We start from the raw sequence: 27,182 nt of genomic DNA on the forward strand, positions 1-27,182 counted from the left end.
ACACTTTCACACACACTGGACTCAGACTGACCTCCAACCTGCTGTTGGACGCTTTGAGTTACCGCACTGGATATTACCGACCACTGTGGACCCTGTTTTTGCACTTGTATGGATTAATAACTGAGAGTTTGGAAAATGTTGCTGCAGGATACCTTAGGCTCTCTCCTGCATGGTAAGTCAATGTCTCTTTCTCTCTCTCTCTCGCTCTCTCTCTCTCTCTCTCTCTCTGCTTCAGTGGTGAGTGGTGATGAAAAGATACTTCCAAGTGTTTCATAAGAGAATACAGAACAAGAACAGCCCTCAGGAACCTCACACACACACTCACACTTGTTCCCAACTGGAGAGATTCGGATTCAGCTGCATTCAGCAGCACTATAATAATCAACTGCTGCAAAAACAAATAAAAGAGTGATTAATATGAATAGTGATGAAAATATTGATTGCAAAAGTGATCAAAATAAAACGTAAATATTCGTATGTTTATTAATATGTCTCTCTCACAGTTTCTCACAGTGTCTGAGTCTCAGTTTTTCTCACATTTAGTCTTTTTCTCTCTTTCATATGACCTCTGTCACTAAGTCTCTCATATTTCATAGACTCTCTCTTTTACATATAGTCAAAAATTTAGTCTCTCCCACATTTAGTCTTTCACATGTTTAGTCTCAAATTTAGTCTCTCCCATGTTTAGTCTCACATTTATGTCTCTCACATTTAGTGTCTCATGTTTAGTCTCTCACATTTAGTCTCTCTTACATATCGTCTCTCACCTTTAGTCTCTCCCACATTTAGTCTTACGTTTTGGTCTCTCTTACATTTAGTCTCTCACCCTTAGTCTCTCTCACATTTAGTCTCATTTAGTCTCTCTCTCATGTTTAGTTTCTCACATTTGATCTCTCACATTTGGGCTCTCTCTTACATATACTCTCAGTTTAGTTTCTCTTATACATTTCTCATTTAGTCTATCACATTTAGCCTCTCTCTCTCTTCAGTCTCTTTCTCTCACATACAGTCTCTGTCTTTCACAAATAGTCTCTAAGTCACACCATCTCTCTCTCTCTTACACACACACACACACACACACACACACAGACAGAAGTGAAGTTAATGAGTGTTTTTGGAATGGATGGCTGCTGGTTACATTATTGGCAAAACAATTAATAACACAAATAATGTAAAATACAAACAAGCAGAACAACAGTAATTACATTATTACAGTCATTAACAGAGAGTCCAGGAAACATCCAATAGAATATATACCTGAAGAACACAAGACATATCCACACACACACTCCTTCAAGTGTGTTGTGGGTATTTGGAGAGTTGGGTATCTGCTTTACAGTGGCAGACTGAGACACTACTAAGGGAACAGACTGTACACACACACGGTCACAGTGCAAGTGCTGCAGGTCGTAACTCCTGTACTGACTGACTAACTCCAACCTATGTTTAACTCCTGACTCCTTCCTGAAAGTGTGCTGCTGCTGCTGCTGCTGATGTTCTGGTGAAAGGGTGGGAATCATTATCAGAAAACACATACATTGATTATCTTCATCTACAGTGGCATTTGCCAAGTAGTGGATATATTTGGCAGTAAGTGAACAGTCAGTCTTGAAGGTGTTGTGTTAAAAGATTGAACAGTTGGCAAGTGTAAGAATCGTGATCGTGACAAATTCTGACGACTGGGTTAGAATATCTCCAAAACATCAGGCAGGTCTTGTGGGTTGTTTTCTGGTATGCAGTGGTCAGAACCTACTAAAAGTGCGCCAAGAAAGGACAACCGGTGAACCGGCGACAGGGTCATGGGCACCTAAGGGTCACTGATGCAATTCATGAAGGCCCTACTACCTCACAACTTATAAGGCTTAAATGATCTACTGCTGACATCTTGGTGTCAGGTACCACAGGACACCTTCAGAGGTCTTGTGGAGTCCATGCCTCGAAAGGTCAGCTCTGTATACTCACCCAGCACGTTATTAGAAAACTATAGTAGTGCTAGGTGGCTCCAGGGGCCTGGGGTACTGGGTTCCCTCCGGATCCTCCAGTTTTCTCCCACCTCCTACTAAACACATGGCGATGCCAAATTGCCTCTAGTTGTGAATGGGTGTGGTACCCAGTGATGAACTGGCCCTGTCCATTGTCCAGGGGGTATGACAATGACCAGGAAGAAGTGGATCAATGATGGATGGATGGATGGATATACTAAAACTGTGTAGAGCCGCCCTTTGCTCACAAAACACCCCGTTCTACCACATCCCGGAAGAGATCTATTGGATTCAGATCCTGGGACCTGACTGGGAAGGCCAGTGAAGAATAATAATGATAACATGAATTACCCAAAAACAAACCATAAGATACCCTGCTGAATAATAAGCCTGCAGTTTAAAGCATTGTGTTAAATTTGGTACTTAAATTACAGTATAACCAATGAAAGCCATACAGATGATGCGTCATTACACTGGTGGTGTAACAGAGTAACAGTAAAAGTGTAGGCTTATTCTTATTCTGTGAAAAAGACAGTAGAACAGAAAAATACACAGCAGTAAATAAGAGCACAATGAGAGAATACAGTTCATAGGATTTGGTTTCATTTGAGAATTATAGAGAGCTGCTCGGGTACAGTGTCATTACAGCAAAGCAAATGTAAACACATGTGACTACACTGTGAGTCCAATGCTGGATGCTGGAGCGTGTGTTTGAGTGTGGGCAGTCCACTGGACTCCAAAGATTATGTAAAGCATAGACAGTGGAGCATTCTTGCAGTGGGTTTAGTGTTTTGGTCGCTAAGTTCAATCCCTGACTCCTGGAGACAGGACAGATAAGGGGTGTGTGTGTGTGTGTGTGTGTATGTGTGTGTGTGTGTGTGTGTGTGTGTGTGTGTGTGTGTGTGACACTTATATAATCCACCTTCTCTTTTACTGACCAGTGGAAGAACTGGAGCCTAAATGTGTGTGTGTTTGTGAGCCAGAGAAACAACCATTGGTTACCCAAAGCATGCAATTATCTGACATTAAAGGGATAGTTTACACATACCAAACTCATCTTCATTGACCTTCTGTACACAGCTGAGCTTCAGAAATTACGTCAGCCCGTAAACACTGTTTGCTTAAAGCCAACTCATCACTGAGGAAATCATAAAAAAACAGTAAATTGGGTGATAACGCAATCTTTTAACCCACATTGTATTTCTCAGAACAGTGGCGTGTTATCTAGATAACCCAGTACAAACATTCACAATGTTCACTGACGTACAATTCCAATCATATTTGTTGTGAAACTCATATCAATAAACCTTCTGAGGATGGCTTTATGTGCTGACAATTCCACTTGTATTGTGCACTGTAAACCCTCCTGCAATTCAGCAATTTATCCGTCAACAAACAAACCAGCGCTTCACAATTTCCTGGTAACTGCTGAGCTTAACTAGCCACCAAGCTAGCTAAGGTTAAGATGACCAATAATACATGGCTGCAGCCACCACGCTCATGGCCCTCTACTCCTATGGCTCAGTTATTACTAAAAGCCCCTGTCTACTGGTTTGAAATATTTCAATATTTATTGTAATATTACAGACATGCCTCAGTATACATTAATGCAGTTTAATCATAGTTAAATGCTCTAAAAATGGCAAGATGCAGCCCACTCAGAACTGTGAGGGCGTGTCAGATTGCAGAATGATTGCCAGTGGCTGTTTTTGCATGTTTTTAATATAGATCCCATTATATTATCGTATAATAACATATGTATTTAATATAAAACTCATATATACGTTTTAAAATAAATGTAAATGTAATTTGCCATGCGCTAATCTTGCAGTGCAAAGCTGAGATTCCACCTTAAAATAGCACTGCAGCTACACTCATCCTCCTGTAGTTCTGCACCATTTAAGGTGGAATAGAAAATTCCTGTAAGAAGCTGGAGAATAAGCCTCCAGCCTCTTTGGTGTTTGTGTACATGTTTTAAAGTTTAAACAAGCATGAAGTTTAAATGACTGGCAAACCAAAGCTGATTAACACGGGAGTAGTTACATGCTGTTTGCTGGGGAAAGCAGGTTATAGGTAAAGTAGTGGATTTAAAGCTGATCACGTTCAAAGCTTTATTTAGGTAGGTGCCAACCTAAATACAATAGACGAAAACTATAGAAAAAATAGTTCAGCAGAAAAGGCCAACATAATTTTTTTCTCTGCCAGTCCATAGAAAATGTGTCACAAAAACTACTAATAATAGTTAAAATACAATCATTAAAAAGAGCATACAGGGGCTTAAATGTTAAACCTTTCTGGTCAAAATTTAAATTAAAATTGCTGAGTTACCAAAATAAATGTTTACAAACACAGAATGACAGCAAACATTTGCATGTAAAGCTAACGGTCAATAAGACTTCTAAATTTGACCAAGTTACATTGCAATATCGGCTAAAGCCTAGTCTCACATCCCTGTACTGATTTCACTCCCCAAGGACCCTCGGGCAGTTATTGCGTACTTTGCACTAATAACTAAAGTTAGCCTATTTTAACCAGCACTAGCTTGAATTAAAGCAGCATTATGTGAGAATTGGCATTTCTCGCTCTTAGGCTCCCCCTATAGTCAAGAAGTGGAATTCACATTTTAAGCAACCCCTAAAGTAAATCCTGAGAGATTGAGAAGCATGTGGACTGAGGTGGTAGAGTAATGGTACAGGTTTTTATACATATATGACTCGGGTTACGCAGTGCTATTCAGTTCTCGTGAGCATCGTCCTGCTTGCTTCACTATAGTTACATTCTGCAGTTTCTGACATGCCAAGCTCAGAGTAGCAAGGATGGCGGCGCGACTCTTCCTATGACAGGACAGTGGCGCTCACTTCATGTGACTAGTATCCCGATTGTATCCTTGTTAGGATTTTAGCCACATGCATTCTCACTTGGTAGTCAAATGCGTCTCCGGTTAGACTGAAATCTGATCATGGTGTGGGATGGACTATGCAGATTCACTTATTGCTGCTGTTTTTGGGCTGTACTGGGAGGGGATTAGGTTGTGGGATGTGTCTTGGAGAGCTGAATGTGTTTACACTGCTATAACATGTGGCTCAAATGCGTCTCAGACCTCCTCCTGAAGTGGTTTGAGGGATCGGATTGGTATCAGTTTCAATGTGTCTGGGTGTGTTTACGACCAGGTGTAAAAGGGATCCATTTGGTCACAAGCTGGATGTAATTATGTGGCCGTGTAATGTGAACATTCTCATACTCACTCATCCTGTGGTAATCGTATTGTGTTGGTGTTCGGATGCAGTTTTCATCATTGGACTGGAATTTTAAAACAGACGTCCCCTTGATAAACGAATCTGATCCAAACAGAGCTAAAGACACAAATGAAAGCTTTACAAACACACCACACATGATTTTATATGAGAGAATGATATCATCTAAAATGAATATGAGCACTAAAACTTGCTACAACTATGTGACTTTGATTATTGTTCAGTTGCTTCATGGGACTCCACAGTTGCACAGGAATTATGCAACTCACCAGCTACGTCTCGGTTTCACCCTGTAAGCTAGCCTACAACACTGAGTAAATAAGAAGGTCTAACTGTGACCCTGACTTTATGCTAGCGTCGTTTGGTCTTGATCTACCATTACATTGTCTATTGAGGTTCCTCAGTGTCGGCTGGCCATGTATTTTAAATGACAGTTGAATGTGAATAGAGGTCTGGGGATAACTGGAGTATGACTGACCTGCTTATAGTCTTCCACTGCTGAAATCTTAATGAAGCGTAATGCAACCCGGCCTTTGGATTGCGCAACGTATGTGTCACCACTGAAGGGTCATTAACGAGGTCACCTTTCACACCTAAGGAGCAAAACACACAATAAAAGTGTGTCTTTCACAAGACAGGATGTTTCTTTCTCAAAAGAGTAACAGCACTTTAATCGTTCAGGGAAAAGACACATTTACACAATCTCCCTCCTTTGGCCTTACTAAACTTCTGCATGTTAGCATAGCTAAAAACAGTAGCAGCCATCCTGCAGCTTACATTGTTCATACTGTAGCCCACTTATGTTAGATAAGTGGTGTTACAGTTTTAAACCACCTAAGAACATGTACAAGAGATTACTGAGCAATATGAAGCAGGTGACTGATCGACTAGGAATGAAGGGGGACACTTTTTAATTGTAATTTATTTAGCACTGACAGGACTGAAGGAGACAGAAGACATTCGCTGAGACAGACGGATATAGAGAGACACAGACGGACGGAGGCAGGTGACCAAAGACTCAGCCAGATTATTCCTGTGCAGATTAGTGTGTGTGTGTGTGTGTGTGTCTGAGCCACTATTTGCACCCTCCCTGTTCTACACTCCTTCAACACTCCCTGGACACTTAATCAGAAACCCGTCCCCTGTGTCTAGATGTTAATAAAGTAGATGTCTAATGAAGTGGCCAGTGAATTAAAGTAATTGAAAGTTAGAAGAGGTCTTGTTTCCATTAAAGTGGCCAGTCAGTGGACGTACAAGGAACATGCTTCTAATAAAGTGGCCAGTAAATGGAAGCACAGTATAGCTGTTTCTAATAAAGTGTCCTGTGGGAGGATGTACAAGGGAATGTGTTCAAATAAAGTGGCCACATAGTGGAGGCACAAGCAAGTGGCCAATGAGTGAAAGCAATAGGTTGGAGCTCTAATAAAGTGGACAGTAACGGAAAGTAAAAAAGGTGGTTTCCTCTTAAATGGCCAAGGAGTGGAAGCACAGTGTAGGCCTTTCTAATAAAGTGGCCAGTCAGAGGATGTACAGTACAATGGAAGGTATTTAAATAAAGTGGCCACATAATGTAAACACAAGGTAGGTTTTTCTAATAAAGTGGCCACTGAGTGTAACATTATATTGGGTGTTGAGTGTATCCTATAGTATTAGATTTAGGTTATTAACAGCAGTCTGTCAGAGCAGGATAGTAATTACACTGCAGTGTGGGGGGATCTTATGGAAGGGTTGAGAAGTAGTGCTGTAGGGAGAGCGCATGCGCCGTTTATCCGCATGGTGGTACACGAGTGTGTGTGTGTATGTATTTAGGTTTTTGTAGGGACCAATATGAGAACAAACTAATACTTTATATATATATATATATATATATGTACTTATATTTTCACGTGTAGTAACACACACTGCATCTTTTATTATAAACAGTAAAATCTCTGTTCTAGCTAATCTCCATTCTTAAACTTCAGATCTGCTGGTTCTCTACTGTGAAGTCTGTTCTCAGATACAGTGTTTTGAAGTGTTTCCCTGAACTTAGAAAAGAGAAGAAAACCTGCTGACTCAGAATTCACTTCTAATAGAGTCAATGGGCAGTTCCTTTCAAGTTAAAAGGGTTGTGACAGGAGCACCGCAGGACACACACACACACACACACACGCACACCACACACACACACGCACACCACACAAATGCAAATACACATTAGCACAACAGCATTTACACACATACTCATCAATACACACTAGTATGGCAGCATTCACACACACACACACACACACGCACCAATACACAGCAGTATTTAACACATGTACAAAACACCAATACACACTAATATGGCAGCATTCACATTTACTGTCACACACACCAATACACACTCACTGTCACACACACCAATACACACTCACTGTCACACACACCAATACACACTCACTGTCACACACACCAATACACAATAGCACATCAGCACTTGTGTGTCTGTGTAGTGTACATCTAAACTGCGCATGCGCAGTGCTGCAGCGCTGGCTGGAGCACATGGGCATTAGCATGATCGCCCTGCGCCGTCGCTGCTGCTGCTGCTGCTGCACTGCTGTCCATTCATCACATCAGCTGCAGCGGCGCTCATACGCAGAAAGGCTGTGCGGTCACTTGGACAGTGTTTTTCAGTGTGTGTGTGTGTGTGTGTGTGTTGTATATTGTTCGGGGCTGCTGTGAGCCCTGTCTGTCTGCTGGAGGAGGACTACTGTATATGATTGTGTTTCTGTGCAGCGTCGTCACGGGTAATTGCGCAGCAAATGCGCAGGCAGGACGAGCAGCAACAGTGACGGAGCTTTACTGAGGATAAAACCGCTGGGATATTCCAGAAACGCTCTTATTGTGTCCCTGTCGGAGGCCCTGTGTCATCTTGCGGCTTTCCTCAATGCCAATAAACGTAGTGCAGGCTGCGGTGAAGCCTGCGTGCTAACGCATGAGGAGGTGAAGCGCTGCTCAGCACAGCTGCAGTGAGTAACTCCCTAAATAACACAGGACAGCTTGTTGTATGTAGCTACATGGTGAACTGGCCTGATTGTTGCATAGACTGTCTTTTATTCACAGGGGGCTTAACACAGACCATTGGTACGGAGAGCTATGCAGGGATTATTATACACGTCAGGTAATGCTGACAGAGTGGCTGAAGCCTGGGTCTGTTTATTACATTACTAGAGGGACAAATGCATGCAAACACAACAGACAATATGACATCTTGGCAATATTAATAGACAATGGATGTGATTGTCTATTAATATTATTATAATTAAAGCAGAAAGAATTATTATTAATGCATTATTATTTGTTTATCACTTATAAAGTCACCACTGATAACACTATTACTGTTTATTTAAATTAATATTTTATTGTTGCTATTAAAGCCATCACTAATTGCAATTGTAATTGTTTTATTGTTGTCATTATCATTATTATTATTATTATTATTATATTTAAATAAGTAAAACAAGCCTGAAGATCAGGGGAGGAACATTGTGTCCAGCTGCAGTTGCTCTCTGCCCCTAAAGGCAGGTCGACACCTTGCAGTCTTTTCACTGAAGCCTCTTCCCCCCAGCAAAACTAGTGCTTTTTCACTTGCACTTGTGTTTATGCTCATTATGCTTTAATCAAATATGTATTTAACAATAAGACTAGATTACTTTGTAATAATCTACGTAATGCCCCCTGCTTCCTCGTTTATATGCACATAACTCATGCTGTGTGTATGAAGTTGAAACTAAATAAGAAATAAACTTCATAACAATGGCAGTAAGAAGCTGTAAATAGATGCTTTAATATTTACGACTAATATTAAAATCTATGTGCATACTTTTGGTGTATTATCGCAGCTTTGGCAAATCTTTAACTTAATTCGCAGCAGGTTGATGTTTAGGTGTTTTGCTGGAGTTTTGAATTTACCGCCATAATCCTTTCGTCACCGCAGCTCCTCCAGTTCGTGAATGACTGACGCAACCGCTCAGCCCACGTTGGCATGACTACGAACATTTGCATAGACGGCCCACATTTCCACGGCTACAGATCAGAGCGCTCCGCCCGCGGTTCAGACCTACCGGTATATTCCGCCCATATGCGCACGACTACAGCGAGAGCGCCCCGCCCATCGCTCAACTAATCTGAATAATCATCCCACGCATGCTTCAGATAGAACGGGCCGAGAGCTCCGCCCACCGTCGCACCTAATCTGAATGCCCCGCCCATCGCTCAACTAATCTGAATAATCATCCCACGCATGCTTCCGATAGAACGGGCCGAGAGCTCCGCCCACCGTCGCACCTAATCTGAATGCCCCGCCCATCGCTCAACTAATCTGAATAATCATCCCACGCATGCTTCAGATAGAACGGGCCGAGAGCTCCGCCCACCGTCGCACCTAATCTGAATGCCCCGCCCACTCCGCATAGCTTCAATAATGTGAATGGCGATTAGAATAGTCTCGGAAGACCGAGGGAGCGGAGTGAGGCAGTGCGGCCAGACTCGGTTAGCAGAAAAGCCTAAATGAGACGGACGAGAATAGTAAGTTATTGTATACAACTCCGCTATTTTGCGTTTAACGGACAGTCGTGGTGTACATATGCTGTGTGTTCGTGTTTTTCGGACCTAGCTATCTATAAACGTGAACGGCGGACTCGGTTGTTTGGGCTAGCCGTTAGCACAGCCTGCTAACAACGGGCTTCTTTTGTTCGGCTCCCTTTTTTCCACAGCCAAAAACAAAGAGGACGGTTAAAGCCGGCCTTAAATAACCGTATTAATAACGTACATCAGCGATGTTTAGCTGAAATCGGCATTTCGTCCTTTTCAGGATGTTATTTGTTAACGTTTTAGCGAATTTCCCCGTTTTTCCTCGATGTCTGTGTAACTATGGCGACTGTAGAGGCACATAAACACAGTTTAACCCGCGCTAAAGCTGAAAACGCTCATATTTTATACTGTATTATATTGTTTAATTTATCTATAATTAATTAAAGCTGAATTAAAGCCCAGCCAGCTGGCTGAGGGCTTAAGCATATCTCCGTGTGTATTTAGCTAGCTAGCTTAGCTTGTGAAACTCTCCGCTGCGTATTAGCTACAATTATTTTAATCGTTTCCATATTAAGACACGCTTTTATCATGTTTATGGTTAGCTAGCTAATAACGTTAAAGTTAAACTTTAGTTATAGGCACTATTTGGCAATGCACACGAAACGACAGCTCCCGTACGTTAACGTTCAGATAGCTAGCTGTGCTAGTGCTAGAGCTAGCTGCCTAGTTCTGGCTCTAAGGTGACTGAAATATTGGCTTCTTTAGTTTGGCTTGTTTTAATCGACCCTATTAACTCGGTTTATGTCTTCCCTGCTTTATTGAACGCCCAACAACCCCGCTAGGGCCATTGGGTAGCCCGGTGTGGCTAAATGGGCGAGCTGGCATGTCGTTTGGTTGGTCTTATGACTTGGGCAGCTAAGCTGCTGGTCATTGAGTAAGTTAAGTTAATATAAACCTGGAAAGCTGGCGGCTGTCTTCGGCCACCTGTTTTATAAGCCACGTTCACAGCTGCCCCTGTGCTGTGAACTGAGGATGTTGCTCGTAATTTTCACGCGTTCTCCTTTTTTCTTGCCAACAAAATGGTCGGGCAGTGCTCTACTATTTCCGTCCTGAAGAGGTGCAACGTGGCTGGGTTACACAGCAGCAGCTCGGCTTATAGTGGAGCAGCGATACGGTTTATTTGGTACCATTTTTGACTTGTGGTTTTCGGTTTTTGATATTTGAGAGTGTCTTGTCTTCAGAGCTCAGAATATTCTATAGATCTATATCTGTTCTCAAATAGTTTTGGTCCTATAATAAAAATAATTAGCAAAAAAAATGTAGGTGTGGCCTCAGTAAAGATCCCACCCACCATACCTCCCACTTTACTCTGATTGGCTGTGTCTACATGTCTAGTTTTGACTGGGTTTCCGTTCAGGTAAAGTTCAGAAATGTGTTTTGCTGATTATTTAATACAGGAGTGATTTACATGTATTGGAGAGTGTTGTGTTCGGAGCCTTGCCCAAGGCCTCTTATTCTGCCACAGGAATAAGGGGTTGTCCGCTACCGCACACCAACCACTATGTTCCTTTGGGTCATGTTTTGTAGCCACAGCTGGACACAAACGGAAATCCAATCCGCTTTCCAAGCCCACTTTGGTATTAGATTTTGCTTTACAAAATAAAAACAGTGTGTTGCTGTTATATGTCAAGTTTGGCGAGTCTCTTTGGTTTTGCTGCGTCTGTAAAGTGTTTTTTTTTTTTTTTTTATTTATTTTTATTCAATATGCCAAAAATGTCAAGGGAAATGTGTGGTTAGATACCGTGGCTTCCAGCAGAGTTGGAGATTTGGTCTGACAGGAATGGGGGAACCAACACTGGTAGGCAGAAGCCTACATATAGTATTTTATATGAAAAAACAACAATATTGAGCAATACATAAGCAGTATTATGAGGAATGTAGCTTTCTTAAAATATTAAACATACATTTTTATTGCTAAATACCATTTTTTTAAAGACCTGCCACTGAAATTATCTGGAAATGTGATTAAACCCTCCCTTAACCCACTAAAATAATCTCATGTAGGGTCAAATCAAGTGTGAGGGACACTTCACACTCCTCTCTCAATATCCTATTTTAAAGCACTTGTATATATTTTTATTTATTTATAAGCTGTTTTACAATCGGTTTCAGTTTAATATAAATACAGTCTTAAAATCTTGTCTATATTCAAAGGCCCATAGCGAAACAGGCTTGTATGGATGAGATTAGTGCTTTAGAGCTCAACCAGAAGAACTGTAATAGGAACCAGTACACACACACAGTGTGTAATGGAAATGACTCGTAATTGTGAGTTGATATTTTATACATTGTTTACACTTGTCTAGACTGTTGAGGGGTTATTTGTTCTGTGGTCATCCTCATCAGAGTAACAGGAGCCGGTTAGGGTTTATACATACACACACAAACACACCTACTTTAAAATAACATAGAATTTGGGTTGTTTTCTAGGCGTGTGAAAGCTTCTCACTCAAATGAAAGCCTTTAAATTTTAGTTTTTAGGGTCAGTATGTAACGCTTCCGTGACTTTTATATATTATGCCTTTTCACATGCTTGTTTTAAGATCTTGTTAATCCTTAAAATAAAATGGGTGGTTTTTGTTAGTGTGTGTGTGTGTATGTGAATGACCTCTTTTCTAATGGGCTGTCCTGTATTGCCCTGTGGAAAGCTGTCCAGGCTAAAACTCTCTTTATAACTTCAACAAGAAGGTACTGCTGACAGGGGGTCTGGACATTGACCCCCTGAGAAGCAACAATCTAATATTTAAATAAATTGCTAATTTGTTTTTCTACTGTGTTTTGTTTCAGGAAACATCTATGTAAAATGGAGGATAGTTTTGATTGCGACTGCGGTGAGCTCGAGCCACCTGATCAGTGACGGAGAGCGATCCTGCTGAGGTCGGCTGACTCTTCCATTTTCTGACACCGGCGCTTTAGGACAGACGATAAGAGGAAAGGGAGAAAAGGCTAGCATAGTAATCTAATCTAAAGTTGTGCTTATAATTGTTAGGCACATTAGGATAATGCTGCTGCTCAGGGCGAGTCATACACTGAATGTATCGGCACTGTAAGGATGCTTGTGCTGGTCAACACTTTCGTTATTATTATTTCATTTACCCACAGAGATTATTGATTAGCCCCCAAATTCATTCCATTTGAGAGAAATTGTTTAGTAGGAAAACAAATTAAAAAGAAAGCCCCCTTGTTTAGAAGAAAAGGAAGCCTGGAAGTTTTTCTTTCTTTTAAATTATTATTTTTAACAATAATGACACATTCTAGCAACATATTCAGATAGTCCTCCTGCTGCTTTGCTATTAGAATGCTGTGAGAGGAAGGAAGCACTGAAGCACTCAATAGCTTGTGCCTGTTTTGCAAGGAAAAAAAAACACAGCTAGTTATTAGGATTTTTCAGGGCTAAACAGAAGGGCACCCCCTCTGTGTTATGCTTATATCAGAAATCAACAGGGCAAAATCTTAAGAGCAAATTCCTGTGTGCCCTTTCCATATCGAAAACAACTTGGTCCATTAAACCTGTGACCAACTGTGGCACAGCTTCATTGAATTTAAACAGGAAATTTCAATTAATAATGGCGGAGAAGTTCGAAAGCCTCATGAACATTCACGGGTTCGACCTGGGCCCTCGCTACATGGACCTGAAGCCTTTGGGCTACGGGGGCAATGGTCTGGTGTTTTCTGCTGTGGACACGGACTGTGACAAGCGGGTGGCTGTGAAGAAAATCATCCTGACAGACCCCCAGAGTGTCAAGCACGCGCTCCGTGAGATCAAGATCATCCGGAGGCTCGACCATGACAACATCGTCAAGGTGTTCGAGACTCTGGGTCCCAGCGGGCGGCGGCTGACTGAGGATGTGACCTCGCTGACCGAGGTCAACTCAGTCTACATCGTGCAGGAGTACATGGAGACAGATCTGTGCAAGGTACTGGAACAGGGCCTGCTCTCCGAGGGCCATGCCCGCCTCTTTATGTACCAGCTGCTCCGCGGCCTCAAGTACATCCACTCGGCCAACGTCCTGCACCGAGACCTTAAACCTGCCAACCTGTTCGTCAACACTGAGGACCTTGTGCTCAAAATCGGAGACTTCGGCCTGGCCCGCATCATGGACCCCCACTACTCGCACAAGGTAGGCCTGTTTGAATGTAAGCAGTAAGACTGTTACTGTGCTCATTGAACAGGTTTTGGACGGGCACAAACACGGCCTGCCAGTCATCCGGGTCTTTAGTTGGGCTGAAACTAATGTCACATACCCATGTCTGAAAACAGAGCTGTTGATTTGAACTAACCTTCTGATACTTTAGCTAGTTTGCTTAAAAATATGCTTTAAATATATTCAGAATACTGAAGGTGTGAAGAAAAGCTAGACTGGTGCTGCTAGTTTGCCAGTGTTTGCTCTGAGTCAGCTGGGCCAGTGTTTGTTTGTTTTTCTGTATGATGTTGTGGAGGTTTGCGTTTGTGGGTGATGATGGGCGTGAGACAGGAAGCTAACAGGGCTTTTGAGCAGTGTTGCAGTTCCTGAAATAATGCCTCTGCTTCCTGTGAGCTCACTCCCAGCCTCCGGCCACGCAATCCTAATGCTGAAGTTTGAGGACGGTGTGCATTTTTGCGCACATGGAAACATTTTATTATGGAAGGAAGCTTGTTCTGTAACTCCTTACTAGAAGTGAGCGACTGTGGGTGTGTTGCTAAGTACACTTTGAGTTTAGGTGGGTTCTCGAAAATCAGAAGGCATTAACTGTTGGGCAGACTGTATAGTCAATTTTACTATAGACAGTATCTTGGATGTGTTTCCCTGTGTGTAGTGAGAAGGCAACAATCTTGTTTTATTAGCTGGCATATTATCCAGAATGTTAGCTTGTGGACTGCGTATTAGCTTATGGGCTGTGCTTTAACGTGTTTCCTGCTAATTAGCTTGTGGCCTGTGAATTGGCTCGTGGGTTGCGAATTAGCTTACGGCCCTAAGTATTACACCGATCAGTTTGTGCCCGCTGAACATGTCTCGATTTCCTGCACAAAACCCAGGACTACGATTGGCACAGACATGACCTGCCTGGTTCTTTAAATGGCCTAAAACGGAAATTGCGGCCTGAACGCACCTTATGATACTATGATATTGAGTCTACTCCTAATGTTGCGTATTGCAGATTAGCTTGTGGATTGTGCACAGGAATAATGTGTATGAACATATAGTTTGCATATTAACATTTGGTTTGCATATTAGCTTGTGTGTTGTGTTTGAGTAATGTCAGAAACTGAAACTACTATGGATTTGTATTTAGAGGTGGGGAGTTCAGAATTCTAGATGATACAAAAGTGGTGTATAATGTGATCTTGTTCCTTTTCCATCAGGGAAAACATTGAACCCAGTGGTGTTTTTTGTGGCTGTGTACTTAAACTAGCTTAAATTTGCATTTACTGGTTGATACTCTAGTATATACAACCTTCTAATGAGTGCTTGGAATGCAGCATTAGCTTGTGGTTTGCCTATTAGCTTGTGGTTCGAGCTCGATTGGGATATTATAAAGCACAGCGTTTGTGTTTTATAAAGTGTCCATGGCAAATTCTCTAACAAACTGGCCATGGAAACATCTGGTGTTTGGTTGAGGTTCATTTCAGCCTTTTCTTGTTTTTACTTTATTTAAAAATGCAATGAATTGAGCTCTCACTGGAATGAATTTTAAAATCAGTGAATCATACCCAGCGTTTTACCCTAGTTTTCTGTTCTTTGTTAGTTGGAATTGTTTATGGTAATCGACCCTCAGCTACCATCAAAAGCAGCAGACAGAGAAAGCATTGGTGTATTCCTGTAAGTTAGTTGGTTTGCTTTATAAAATACACCCAAGATATCATTCAGTGTCTGGGCGGTGCTGCACCTCGTGCCGATCTGTGTGTATTTCTCAGCATTATGTGTTTGTTTGCTTCCCCCCCCTGATGTTTTTCATTCAGCTTGATGTGACTAAGCTTTGGAAAGTAGGTTGAAGGAGGTTTTTCCCGACAACGCCACAAGCGGCGGTAATTCTCCGGCTGTTTCAGCGAGATGCTCACACGTGTCTTAGATTAGTCATTGCCTCTCCTCCCTCACATGCTCACGTGATCTCTAGAGCCGCTCAAGCTGTTCCAGTAGCTTTGTACCCCACACAAACACCCTGAGTTATCTCTTACTGAGCAGTGGGGCCAGTGTAGGGATGCAGAATGTGGTGAGGTACTATTTATGTTGCTCATCGAAGAGTAGTTGTCCAACCAACAAGGCAGCCCAATAACTGCTAGTGAGCTTTGCAGGCTAAATCAGTAAATACTTGTTGCTTTAACTTAAAGCTGGGTGGGGAACAACCTAGGGGGCGTTTCCTGCTTAAGGTTAGTTAAATTTAACTCCTATTTATTTCAGAGTTTAGTGGGTGGGTCAGAGTGTTTCCCTCAGTTGCCCACCCCTAACTTAGTCTGCTGGATAATCCAAAAGCAACATTGCATTTTTATAGTCTGATGTACTGAAAATGTAAACACTGAGATACTTCAGACACCAAACATCTCTTAGCTGATCGTCTGTGTGGGGTAAGAGAGGACCGTTGGTTATTATGGTTTAAGCTTGTTCTGAAGGCCCCCAGATGTTTTTACCCATTTCCTTGTAAAGCTCAGCTCTACTTCTGGTGGTTCACTACTTGTCTCTGCCTTTTGAAGTTTGGTTTCATATGAACAGAAGCATTTGAAGGGAGGAGGGAGAAAAATCCCCTCTGTGCACTCCCTGGCCCCAAATCTCCCCCATTTACCCCTCCCTTTCCTCGTGTCCCGACTGCCGAGATCTTTGTCTGTGCCGGCTGGCCTGAATAAGCACCTTTTTTGTTTGTGCTGAGACCGACAGACGGACAGGGGGAGTGCGCACTTTGAAAACGGTCCTTCTCTCCACTCAGCACTTCTGTGGTGGCTGCCCGAAGTTTCCGTGGGAAACAGACCGCAGTCCCGGTTTGTCTCCACTATCATAACCACAGTGACGGCGCACACACACAGAGTGGCTGGCACCACCGGGCCACCTCCGGGAAGTCGTCTTCTCTTTGATAAAACTTTCCGCCACTAGACTGCTTAGATCAGGGGATTATTGCTGAACTGCTAAAAGTGGTGGCTGCCTTTTGAAGAGCTGGTTATAGATCAGTAGAAGCAGGCATTTAAGTGATCCTTCCAATTAAAGCATCTTAAAGATTTCACCGTTCTCTTTCGTAGTCTAAATTTGTAGTCTTGTTGTCTGAAGCAACATGGTCAATGTAGCTAACAAGCAGTTAAAGCTTATGTACAGCAATTGGAGTGGTGCCAACTGCATGCCGTCATTTGCCTCATCACTTGACCTTTGTCGTTATCAGGATACAGTAGAATACATTTGTTTTCTGAGCGTATTGTGGATGTTGCCAGGTCTTCAGCACTTAACTGCAAGTTACTTTTCAGAGCGTGTAATTTTTCCTGTTTATCTGTATTTAGTGTGCTGTTGTGAACAATAAATGAATTCATTAAAGTGTACCGTTTTAATGGTTTTAATTTATTTCCGATGAAGGTAAGATTTTAACATCTCGTATTAAGTATGGGTGGCCAATAGAATACAATTAGAAATACAATATCACCATACTTTGATGCTTTGCAGCTACACTATATGGATCACAATATTTCGACACAAGCAAAATAGTACTGCCAAACCTTAAAAACTGCTTCAAAATCTTTTATACAATAATATAAATGCCTAATTCCAAGTTTCTGGCAAATTAAATAAATAAAAAAATTTGAACGCATGTCAGTCATTGACTTGATTTTGTACCAGACTGTTGCTTTAACCGAGGCCTGAGCACAGCAAAGCATGTGCTTGAATTCCAGGCTCCTCCTGTTTTGGAAAGGTGGCATGTTTCAAATATAAAACAGACTTTCCTTCTAGCAAATCACTTAACTTTGTGTCAAGGGGTGGGATCAGCTTCCTTCTTCCTTCAACACAACCTGTCGAGCTGGCTCTGTTTCAGAGGGGAGTTGGAACCAATCCAGACGACGTTAGGGAAACTCGTGACTGCTAAGAGCTGGGGAGGTGAAGTAATGCTGCGTTTAAGCACAAAGCGATAAAGGGTCCAGTATTGACCTGCTAAATATACACCGCTCTGCTCCTAACCGGGGCGGCTGTTTACTGGGGGGCAATTCAGCTGCGTCAGGTTCGGAATGTTGGATGCACGCATTTCTGAGATTGCCAATCTTCCAAACCCCCCACCTCCCCGGTATGAGGTAATAGTGGGTTTTAACTGTGAGGGGACAACTGGGCAATTCTGGCCTGTTAAATATACCCCCTCCTACAGCTAATGTTTACTGGAGCTCCCTGAAAGGACTCAGGCCAGCATGGAAGACGTGCAGAACCTGCAGCCCACCCAGGGGAAAAAAAACATAGCGTAGCGTGTAAACCCTGTAGTTGATTGAGGGGAAAGGTAGACAATTATTGACTGATGCTTCTTTGTAGAGTGTGTGAGTGTGTAAGGAACAATCGGTTTAGCTAGGTGTGTATGTGAGAGTGGTGGGGGTGGGGGGTTTTGTTTACTTTCAGTATTTTATCTTAATGCATTGAAAAGAGTTTTTGTTTTTTTTATTACAAATTATAGGGTTTTGTGTTAATGCACAAAAACACCACCTTTTTCCCTTCCTTTCAATATTTCACCATCATGTGGGGTCTTGAGTAGCCATTAAGTGTTGCCTCTATCATTTGAAAGTTGCAGGTTTGATCATTGGGAGGAAATTGGATGTGTATTTGTATCACAGAGATGCTAAACCTGCCTAGAATAGGCACTAAATCCAAACCCACTTGCAGCAGTGGCAAATATAGGCCTCGGCATGGAACTATGTGCTTCCATATTGGTGCAGCTCTATTTTCATCCCTTATCTCTGTCCATGCAGGCTGAGGGTTGGCACTGGTGTCAGAATAAAGTGTGAGAGTGTGAGCATATGCTGTATTCAGTGTTTTGTCTATGTTGGAATAAACTGTGTATAAGTGTGTTATAAAGCTCCTGCATGTGTTAATGTATTCAGTGTTGCTTGTTGATGGTCCGCACTAGAGCCGCAATGTGGCAGTTTAGTCTGAGGCTGTTCTGTAGGGGTCAGCTCTGTGCATTAATCCCAAAGAGGGAAAAGGATGAGTCTGATCCAATCCTGTAACAAATCTGCGCCGAAATGTTGTACGTTTTGTCTTTGAGTCATTAAACTTGCAACTGCGGTGGGCTGTTTTCTGAGCGTTCTCATCAGTGAGCACCCAGTTAGAAGCTGACCTACAATCAGCTGCTGTTTTATGTTGTGACCCTACTGACTAAGTATTCTGCTCTTCTACAGCTCCGTAAATACATAGGAGCTGCTTCTTATATTGACCACATCCAAATATCTGCCCGGTAGGAGTGTAATGAAAAATTGCACTTCAGTTTGGACCTCATGGAACAGTACAAGTTTGATGCAACAGGAAAAGGCTAAGAAATTTATTTTGAATAGGCAGTAGCCAGAATTGGTTTGTTCCAGTTGATGTCATGAAATATGGTTCCGCATTACGCTCATCAATCTTCGTCCCCCACACACTTCGTCTAGAACTATACACATACTGTTACACTTCTACTGTCCAGTGCCTATTATTTTATTTATTGGAGAATGTAATTGGCCAGTTTTGTAGAAATACTGATGATGCCTGCAAAGGAAAGCAGATTATGACGTAATGAAAAACTCATGTTTATTTCCTCACACCTGGTGCTTCAAGTAGTTGCCATTTACGTTTTATCAGGTGGCTGCGGTTGGGTTTACCCCTCCGGTCATGTGACTCATTTGCCTCGGCACACACCACAAGCACAGGCAGAAGGGTGGATTTCTTTGACTTTCTGAAAATGCCTTAAGGTGTCACAGCAGTTTCACTTAGACACACGCATGCTGCACAGCATTGCTGTATTTCCTAGGACTTTGAATGACTTGTGTGAAACTGTTGCTCAAACATACTGTGATTGTATCTAAACCAAGTCATAAATAAATGTTTTGGTACGTAATTGGTAAATGTTGCTAAGGGAGGCAATTGGTTTCGTCCTGTGGTCCCTTATGTGCAAGATGTTCATGACTTTCTGTCAAGAGGACATTTGGTCCTCGCAGAGAACTAAATACAATAATACACACTCACACAGGCTTTCGGCGTTAGCAGCGGAGTGAGTCATCCACTGAGCCGCACTCTATGTAAAACCTTATTGAGCTCACTTCCTGAATGAGTAAACGGTGCCCTCTGATCGGGGCTGACTTCTTTGTCACATTTTTACTGCCAATCCGCAACCCTACTCAGCCACGCACAATTTTGGTTTGTTGTCTGCTCAGACTTCGAGCCAGACAGCCATCAGCCAGTGTTAAAACTGTCTGGACTGCTCTGAGAGGTGGTGAATTAGACTGGGCTGCTTGTGTTTTGAGTAGTCATGCATTTGAATACCTTGCTTGCTTTGCTTATTTCCTTCCAGAAAAAGGCTCTAGATAAACAGATCACCAGGCGGAGACGGTTAAAATACAGAAACGGCTCACAGCTGTCTGCGGCCTGCTTTCTTAAGGATCATAAAGGGTCAGACTAGATTTAAACTTCTAGCTGGAGCTGTAGGTACATTCTAAAAATTTGTGGACACGCCGCTACAACTCCCCTTGAAAGTATTGGGCGACCATCCATCCTACTAGAGAATGCGTTTCTGCTGCCCCTCAGTCTGCGGGGGTTTATACTCCTGTTTATACCCCTGTTTCTCATGCTCACGTAGCCATTGGGCTCTTGTGCTAATGGCTGCTCCTAATTTGTCCTGTTCTGTTGGTTGTTTTGGAGGTTATACAAGCTGCTTTGAAGTAGCTGGAACTCGTGGAGTCTGCTTCTTACATTTGCTGTCTGTCTCCTTTTCTTGCTTTCTTTTTCTCTTTCCTTGTGAACATGCCTTAGTTCCCAGGAATGTTGCAGTGTAAAATCCTGGTTGGAATGCAGTTAAATCCCTTTCTCAGGTAATCTGTTTAAGTTGACAGAAGTTCTGAGCAACTCTGAACATTACACAACATTTTAAACCCTTTTTAACGTTCCTTCTATAAAATGCATGCGGTTTCTTCAAAAACAGCAGTGGTACTATGGTTGTACTGAAACCATGACTGAACTGCTTAAATGTAAATTTTATATATAACATTCAGATACAAGGAAAAAACATTTGTAAAAAGGTCTTGTGGTGCCAAAAAACAACTTGGAAGTGGAGGATGGTACTCCCTGTTTGAACATAATTAGTATTCTAATTATTAAGCCTAATAATTGTAGGCTGGTCATTTCCCTTATTGAGCATGTTGGTTTAAATTGGACTATTGTGTTTTTAAGTAGAGCAGTGTTTGACATTGAAAATTGATTTTGTGTGTGCATGCGTGCTGTCGTTTTTGGACCCTTAGAAACAGTCCAGTGCTTTTAAAGAACGCATCAAAGGAAAGGAACGCGGACGGGGACAGAAATAGCCTTCACTCTAAATAACCACCGCAGCATCTATACTGCGGACTCTGAAGTCTTTGAAGAGCATAAAAGAACAGCGGTGTGTGTGTGTGTGTGTGTGTGTGTGTGTGTGTGTGTGTGTGTGTGTGTGTGTGTGTGTGTGTGTGTGTGTGTGTGTGTGTGTTGCACCAATGAGTGTTGGTGACTTCTACATGCTATGGTACAGAGGTGTGCTGGTGTGTTCATCCTGCCCACAGGTGTGGAAACAATCAAATTGGGAACAAACTGAAAAAGGAAAGGTGGCATTATTCCATGCCTGATATGATTGAGTGTTTTGTGGTTCCGCTGAGTGCTGGAGTGTGGGATCATGTAAGATTCTGAAACTAGATCATTTGCTCGAACAGTGTAAATCTGGTAACGGGAGCTTTCGTTTGACGTCAGTATTTTGGGAAGCGAGGTGGTGTCCCCGGTCTGACTCTGTGTGCTCTTTCTTTCTTGCTTTCTTTTTCTCTCGGTTTCTCCTAAGACTGCTGCTGTTATTTGTATAATAGATTAATCTTTAGCAGCTGTCATTCACAAATCACTCATCGAACCAGTCTGCCTTCTTCGGTTCTCTTCATCTGAGCAACAAAACGTCTTTTGTGGAGCGGTGAAGCAATGGAACCACTTTTCTACACTTCCTCTAGTACAGTCTGTCAGAATGACTGTGGGGATAATGTGAACATTTGAGAACCATATAGCACGCCCCCCTACAATTCCTCTAGTGTTCTACAGTCTGTCAATAACTGACTGTATTGCTCATATTAACAGTATCGAACAGTACAGATAACTCCATACCCGTTATCTAGTCTGTCAATGACTGTATGGATCACGTTATAGAGCGCCTTTTACGTTTCCTGTAATGTTTAACATGTGACTTGCATCAGTTGTGCATATTCTTGCATTCTTTTGTCCATGTGTGGCGTTTGTGTAGATTTATTTGGTTTTTTTCTGTGAATGACACATGTTCACCTCCTATTTCTTTTCCTCTCTGCCTTTCTCAGGGTCACCTGTCAGAAGGTCTGGTCACTAAATGGTATCGCTCCCCACGTCTCCTCCTCTCCCCAAATAACTACACTAAAGCCATTGACATGTGGGCCGCCGGCTGCATATTTGCTGAAATGCTCACCGGGAAAACACTCTTCGCAGGTCAGCCCATAAAACCCTTTGTTTGTTTGTTTTTGTCTGTCTGTAGTTATCTGTATTGCAGTAGTACCCAATCCTATGAGGTCCAGAGTCCAGCACTAGGCTTAAGCTTTAGACTCCAAGTCGATTACAGTTCTCTAGAAAGCAACCCATGAAATCTTCACCTTTCACCACGATTTGATTGCATCATTTAATTTCAAGTAATTTTAGTGAAACCAATATTTCAGAAATTCAATGTCACAGAATAAGTGCATACTTTTAATTGGTTATAAAATAGTTGCATGTTTTGGTGGACTGGACCACAATATTTGTTTGCTTCATCTGTCGTTCCCTTTGAACCGCTCTCTATCTCTACTGCTACCATTAAGTAGATCTGCTTGGTGCAGGTAGAATAAAGTAATCTAGGCCAGGGTGATATTCCCCCCTCCCAGTCTGGGAGGAGAACTGTTTTCCTTATGAGTTTTAAGGTGAACTCTAAACCCAAACTCAATGGAAAGTAGGTTGGGACTGTTTTTGACCAGCCTGAAAACGTGTGCATACTAGTTAAAGAGGTTCTGTTTTCAGCATCTGTATCTGTGCGGTATGGCTAGAGCAATGTTGAGGGGTCCAAGATCAATATTAAAAGAGCATTTTGTGTGAATTTTATTTATGCCGTCTAAGAGTGCAACAATCATTTTAAACCCCATTTAAACTGCAGACTTAATTATGCAGTAACTATGGTAACTGTGAAACTAATCTGTGAATGATGTCGTTGTGAGGGAGAAAGATTTAATTGGGAGCCCACGTAAACATCAAAGTTGCAGTTCAAAGGGTTGAAATGTTTGCTTTTGTTTGTAGGTGCCCATGAGTTGGAGCAGATGCAGTTGATTCTGGAGTCTATTCCTGTGATCCATGAAGAGGACCGTCAGGAGCTGCAGAGCGTTATCCCTGTATTCATCAAGAACGACATGTCCGTACCCCACACTCCGCTTGCCAAGCTGCTGCCAGGGGTCAGCGCTGAGGGTCAGTATCTCTCGCACGCACCAAGCTCCCCCTCTCCCTCGTAGAGTAATACAGCCCGGGAAAATCATGACTCAAATGATTGCAAGACAGACTGCAATCAAAGAAAAGTCACTTGTGCTCCAAACTAATCAATAGCATTCTCTCCTTGTTTGAACAGCTCTGGATTTCCTGGAGAAGATCCTGACCTTCAACCCTATGGACCGGCTGACTGCAGAGGAGGCCCTGGCACACCCGTACATGAGCGACTACTCGTTTCCTCTGGACGAGCCGGTGTCCTCACACCCTTTCCACATAGAGGACGAAGTGGATGACATCCTGCTCATGGACGAGAGCCACAGCCACGTCTACAACTGGGACAGGTGGGAGAAGTACACATGCACAAGACTTGACCTGAGTGCAGCCTTGATTGCACAGTTGATTAGTTCCAAATGTACTAGGTATAGTACACTACTTCATACACAGTACACTACATAGATTTGTATATAATGGCTTTTACACTGATATGGTGTGCAGTATGTTCAATTAGGAGTCAAGCAACAATCTCCTTGTAACTAAGCTCAGGGGTACTCCAGGATCAGGGCTAACTAGGAATTTGACTATTGAGTAAGCAATATAAGTTAAGACAAAAGAGGCAGTTCTCTAATAGCTGTGGCCCTCTTCTCCTGACCTGATGAACATGCTTGACTGGAACATTCTTCAGACTAATTAAAAGCTCTGTTCTGTTCCTGTACCACAGGTACCACGACAGCCAGCTTTCAGAGCCAGACTGGCACCTGCACAGCACGGCGGAGGCAGAGGACGTCCAGCGCGACCCCCGTGCCCTCTCGGACGTCACAGACGACGAAGAGGTGCAGGTTGACCCGCGCAAGTATGCGGATGCAGACAGCGAAAAGTTTCACGACGACCCAGCAGCCTTTGACTTCCCTCCAGATCGCTCGTGGCCGCAGTACGATGACCATCATGAAAACAAGTACTGTGACTTGGAGTGCAGCCACACTTGCAACTACAAGGCAGTCTCCCCATCCTATCTGGACAACCTAATCTGGCGGGAGAGTGAGGTGAACCACTATTACGAGCCCAAGCTGATCATAGATCTGTCCAACTGGAAGGAGCAGCAGAGTAAAGAGAAAGGAGACAAGAAGAGCAAGAGCAAGTGTGAGAAGAATGGCCTGGTCAAAGCTCAGATTGCTCTGCAGGAGGCTGGTCACCACCACGGCCTCAGCCAGAGTCCACCAGAAAAGGATCGTCAGCAGGAGAAACATCAGAACCAGAGCCAAGGCTTTGATTTCGACTCCTTCATAGCCGGCACTATCAGGCTAAGCCTGCAGCCCGAGCCCAGCCAGGTGGGCCTCCTGAACGAGCTCAACACCTCTGTATCCCAGCTGTCCAAGTCCGTCAGCCAGGAGAAGGACGAGAAGTGCCAGGTGAACCTGGCACAGCAGGGCAGCCGCCCACCGTGCCCGTGGGACAGCTACGGAAGCCCGGGGGCGGACGAAAGCTGCTGCCTGATTGACGAGGCCTGCTGGGATGCCCAAAAAGAAGGCAATCTCGGAGGCAGTGGCAGTGGAGGGTACACCAGCTACTTGGACCGGCTCTTCAGTAAGCGGGACGAAAGCACCATGATCTCACCCCCGGAATCACCCGAAGACTTATCCCCTGACTCTGACGTCCCACTCACCACCACCACCACCACCACCACCACCCAGGAAGAAAGCACACCTGGGTTTCTTGACCGAAATGGAGAAATTGTCCTGGAGTCACTGGCCATCCCTGGCGACCTGCCACTGAAGTCCTTGCAGGCCACGCTCACACCAGCGGCCCATGTCAAATGCTCCCCTCAGATTGCCCACAAGACCTACAGCAGCATTTTTAAACATCTTAATTAAACCGTTTTGTTGATGTTTATCAAATTAATGTTGATAAAATGGTCACTGCTTTTTCACAAGCTCCTCCCTCTCCAAACCACCTGCGGCAAGCGCCAAAAAAGTTTTTTTTTGTTTGTTGTTTTTTAAATAAGGTTAGCATATTATTTTACTTGAATCATTTAATACGTTTTTACATATGGTTACTTTTTAAAGGTTTTTTGGTAATCTTAAGAATTATTGTTTATTATTATTATCATATTATTATTATTATTATTATTATTATTATTGGATGAATTCATTCATGACCTTCACCAAGTGTTCACACAGAACCCCTCTCATGCTTAATTTTCTCTTGTAAATTAAAACAGGAAATGGAAAAAAAAAAACTGGCATGCCATTTGCACACAGCGTACTGTAGATTCATATACATATGAGAAAGCGAAAGAAGAAAAGCAAGGTAGGCTTACAAGGAACACAATAACAAGAAGAGGAAAAAGGGGTACATACAATGCAAACAGAGAGAAAGCGAGGGAGGACGAATGCACTAAACGTGAGGGAGACGTTGTCACTGACGTTTCTGTCCTTGGCCCAAAAAAATGTGGCCTTCCAGCTTACTGGCGCAGAGGACAGAAAATGAAATGAGCTGTTTTCTGTCTCTTCTTGGTTATTAATTTTATTTCTTCATTTTAATGTTATTCACCATATCTAACATTTATATTTATGTGAGTATTCCTTTTCTTCCCTCCTTTTCTGAAGGTCGTCCCTGGATGACCGGAACATACTGTAACGAACGTGTTTGTGTTAACGCGATGCCAGCAGAGCAACCGTTTTAAAACCCATAGGTTCGTAAACGTGTTATCTACCTCAAAAAGGTAACAGCAGACGGAGTGTATCGGAGCTGTAGTGCTTTCTGCAAAACATTCACCCTGTACAACCATTCAGTGCGCAGTGACTCTGCGTCCTTTTCTTCTCTTCTTTTTTTTTTTCTTTTGTTTGTTTGTTTTTTTTAGAAGAGAAAACCTTTGCATTTGCCATAGTGAAGTGTTAAGATCATTAATTTATTTTTAAGCAGATGTGAGATATTTATTTTAAAGAACCGTTGTTGTAAATTTCAATGTGACTTTGGCGACTGAGGCATTGAACTTCCATCCTTTCATTTTTCAACACTGTGCGCGCGAGTGTGTGTATGTATGCAGGAGTGTGTGTGAATGACTGGAGGCTACTCTTCCTTTTTTAAGTTGTAAAGATGCTCTCCATTTCCAGCAGTAGTTCTTTTTTGAGGAAATCATTCAATTGTTACCTTTTTTTCCATAGGTGCTTTGTGTGCGAGAGGAAATTTGGCTTTATGAAATTTGATGCACCTGAGAGTCTTAATTTTGTGTTTTAGTTTTTTCTTTTATAAGTGTATCAGAATTGTGTGCATGGAAGAAAAACTATGGAAGGTACACCTAAAAACGAAGTTAATGGTGAAGTCTTGTCATTTAGTTTTTATTTTAATTGTATGTTGTTTGTTTTTTTTAATCATTTTGTTTTATTTAACCCTCCCCCACTTCCCATTCAAGCATGATTGAAACAGGTTAAGGGTATAGCATGTAGAAGATCTATGGACTATTTCTCCCCACCCCTTTTTTTTTTTTGGTTTGTTTATTTGTTTGTTTGTTTTTTTTTCTTTTTGTGGTATTTAAGTACTGATGCTTCATTCTGTTATCATTGGTTCCCCTGTAAAATAATATTAATAAAATGGCCAGCAAAAATGCAGTTTGTTGTGTAATTTTGTCACCAGGCAAAAAAATTGTTAAAGAAAAAAAAAACACAACACAAATG

General features: G+C 42.4%; 1 protein-coding gene across 3 annotated transcripts; it reads left to right on the forward strand.

Moving 5' to 3' along the window:
* On the forward strand, positions 1-27,112 carry mapk6 (mitogen-activated protein kinase 6). 3 transcript variants are annotated; one of them, XM_072694648.1, is made up of 6 exons: positions 1-172; positions 12,641-13,974; positions 22,350-22,494; positions 23,329-23,493; positions 23,651-23,852; positions 24,230-27,112. In XM_072694648.1, exons 2-6 carry the CDS (start codon positions 13,420-13,422, stop codon positions 25,377-25,379), a joined length of 2,217 nt encoding a protein of 738 aa, XP_072550749.1. In that variant the 5' UTR covers positions 1-172; positions 12,641-13,419; the 3' UTR covers positions 25,380-27,112. The 3 variants fall into 3 exon arrangements, with proteins under 3 accessions (XP_072550749.1, XP_072550748.1, XP_072550747.1); XM_072694647.1 differs by lacking the exon at positions 1-172 and adding an exon at positions 7,818-8,229; XM_072694646.1 differs by lacking the exon at positions 1-172 and adding an exon at positions 9,684-9,787.
* Positions 27,113-27,182: the final 70 nt, after the last annotated feature.

Source organism: Salminus brasiliensis, chromosome 13, assembly GCF_030463535.1.
Source record: "Salminus brasiliensis chromosome 13, fSalBra1.hap2, whole genome shotgun sequence".
Classification (NCBI taxonomy): Eukaryota; Metazoa; Chordata; class Actinopteri; order Characiformes; family Bryconidae; genus Salminus; species Salminus brasiliensis.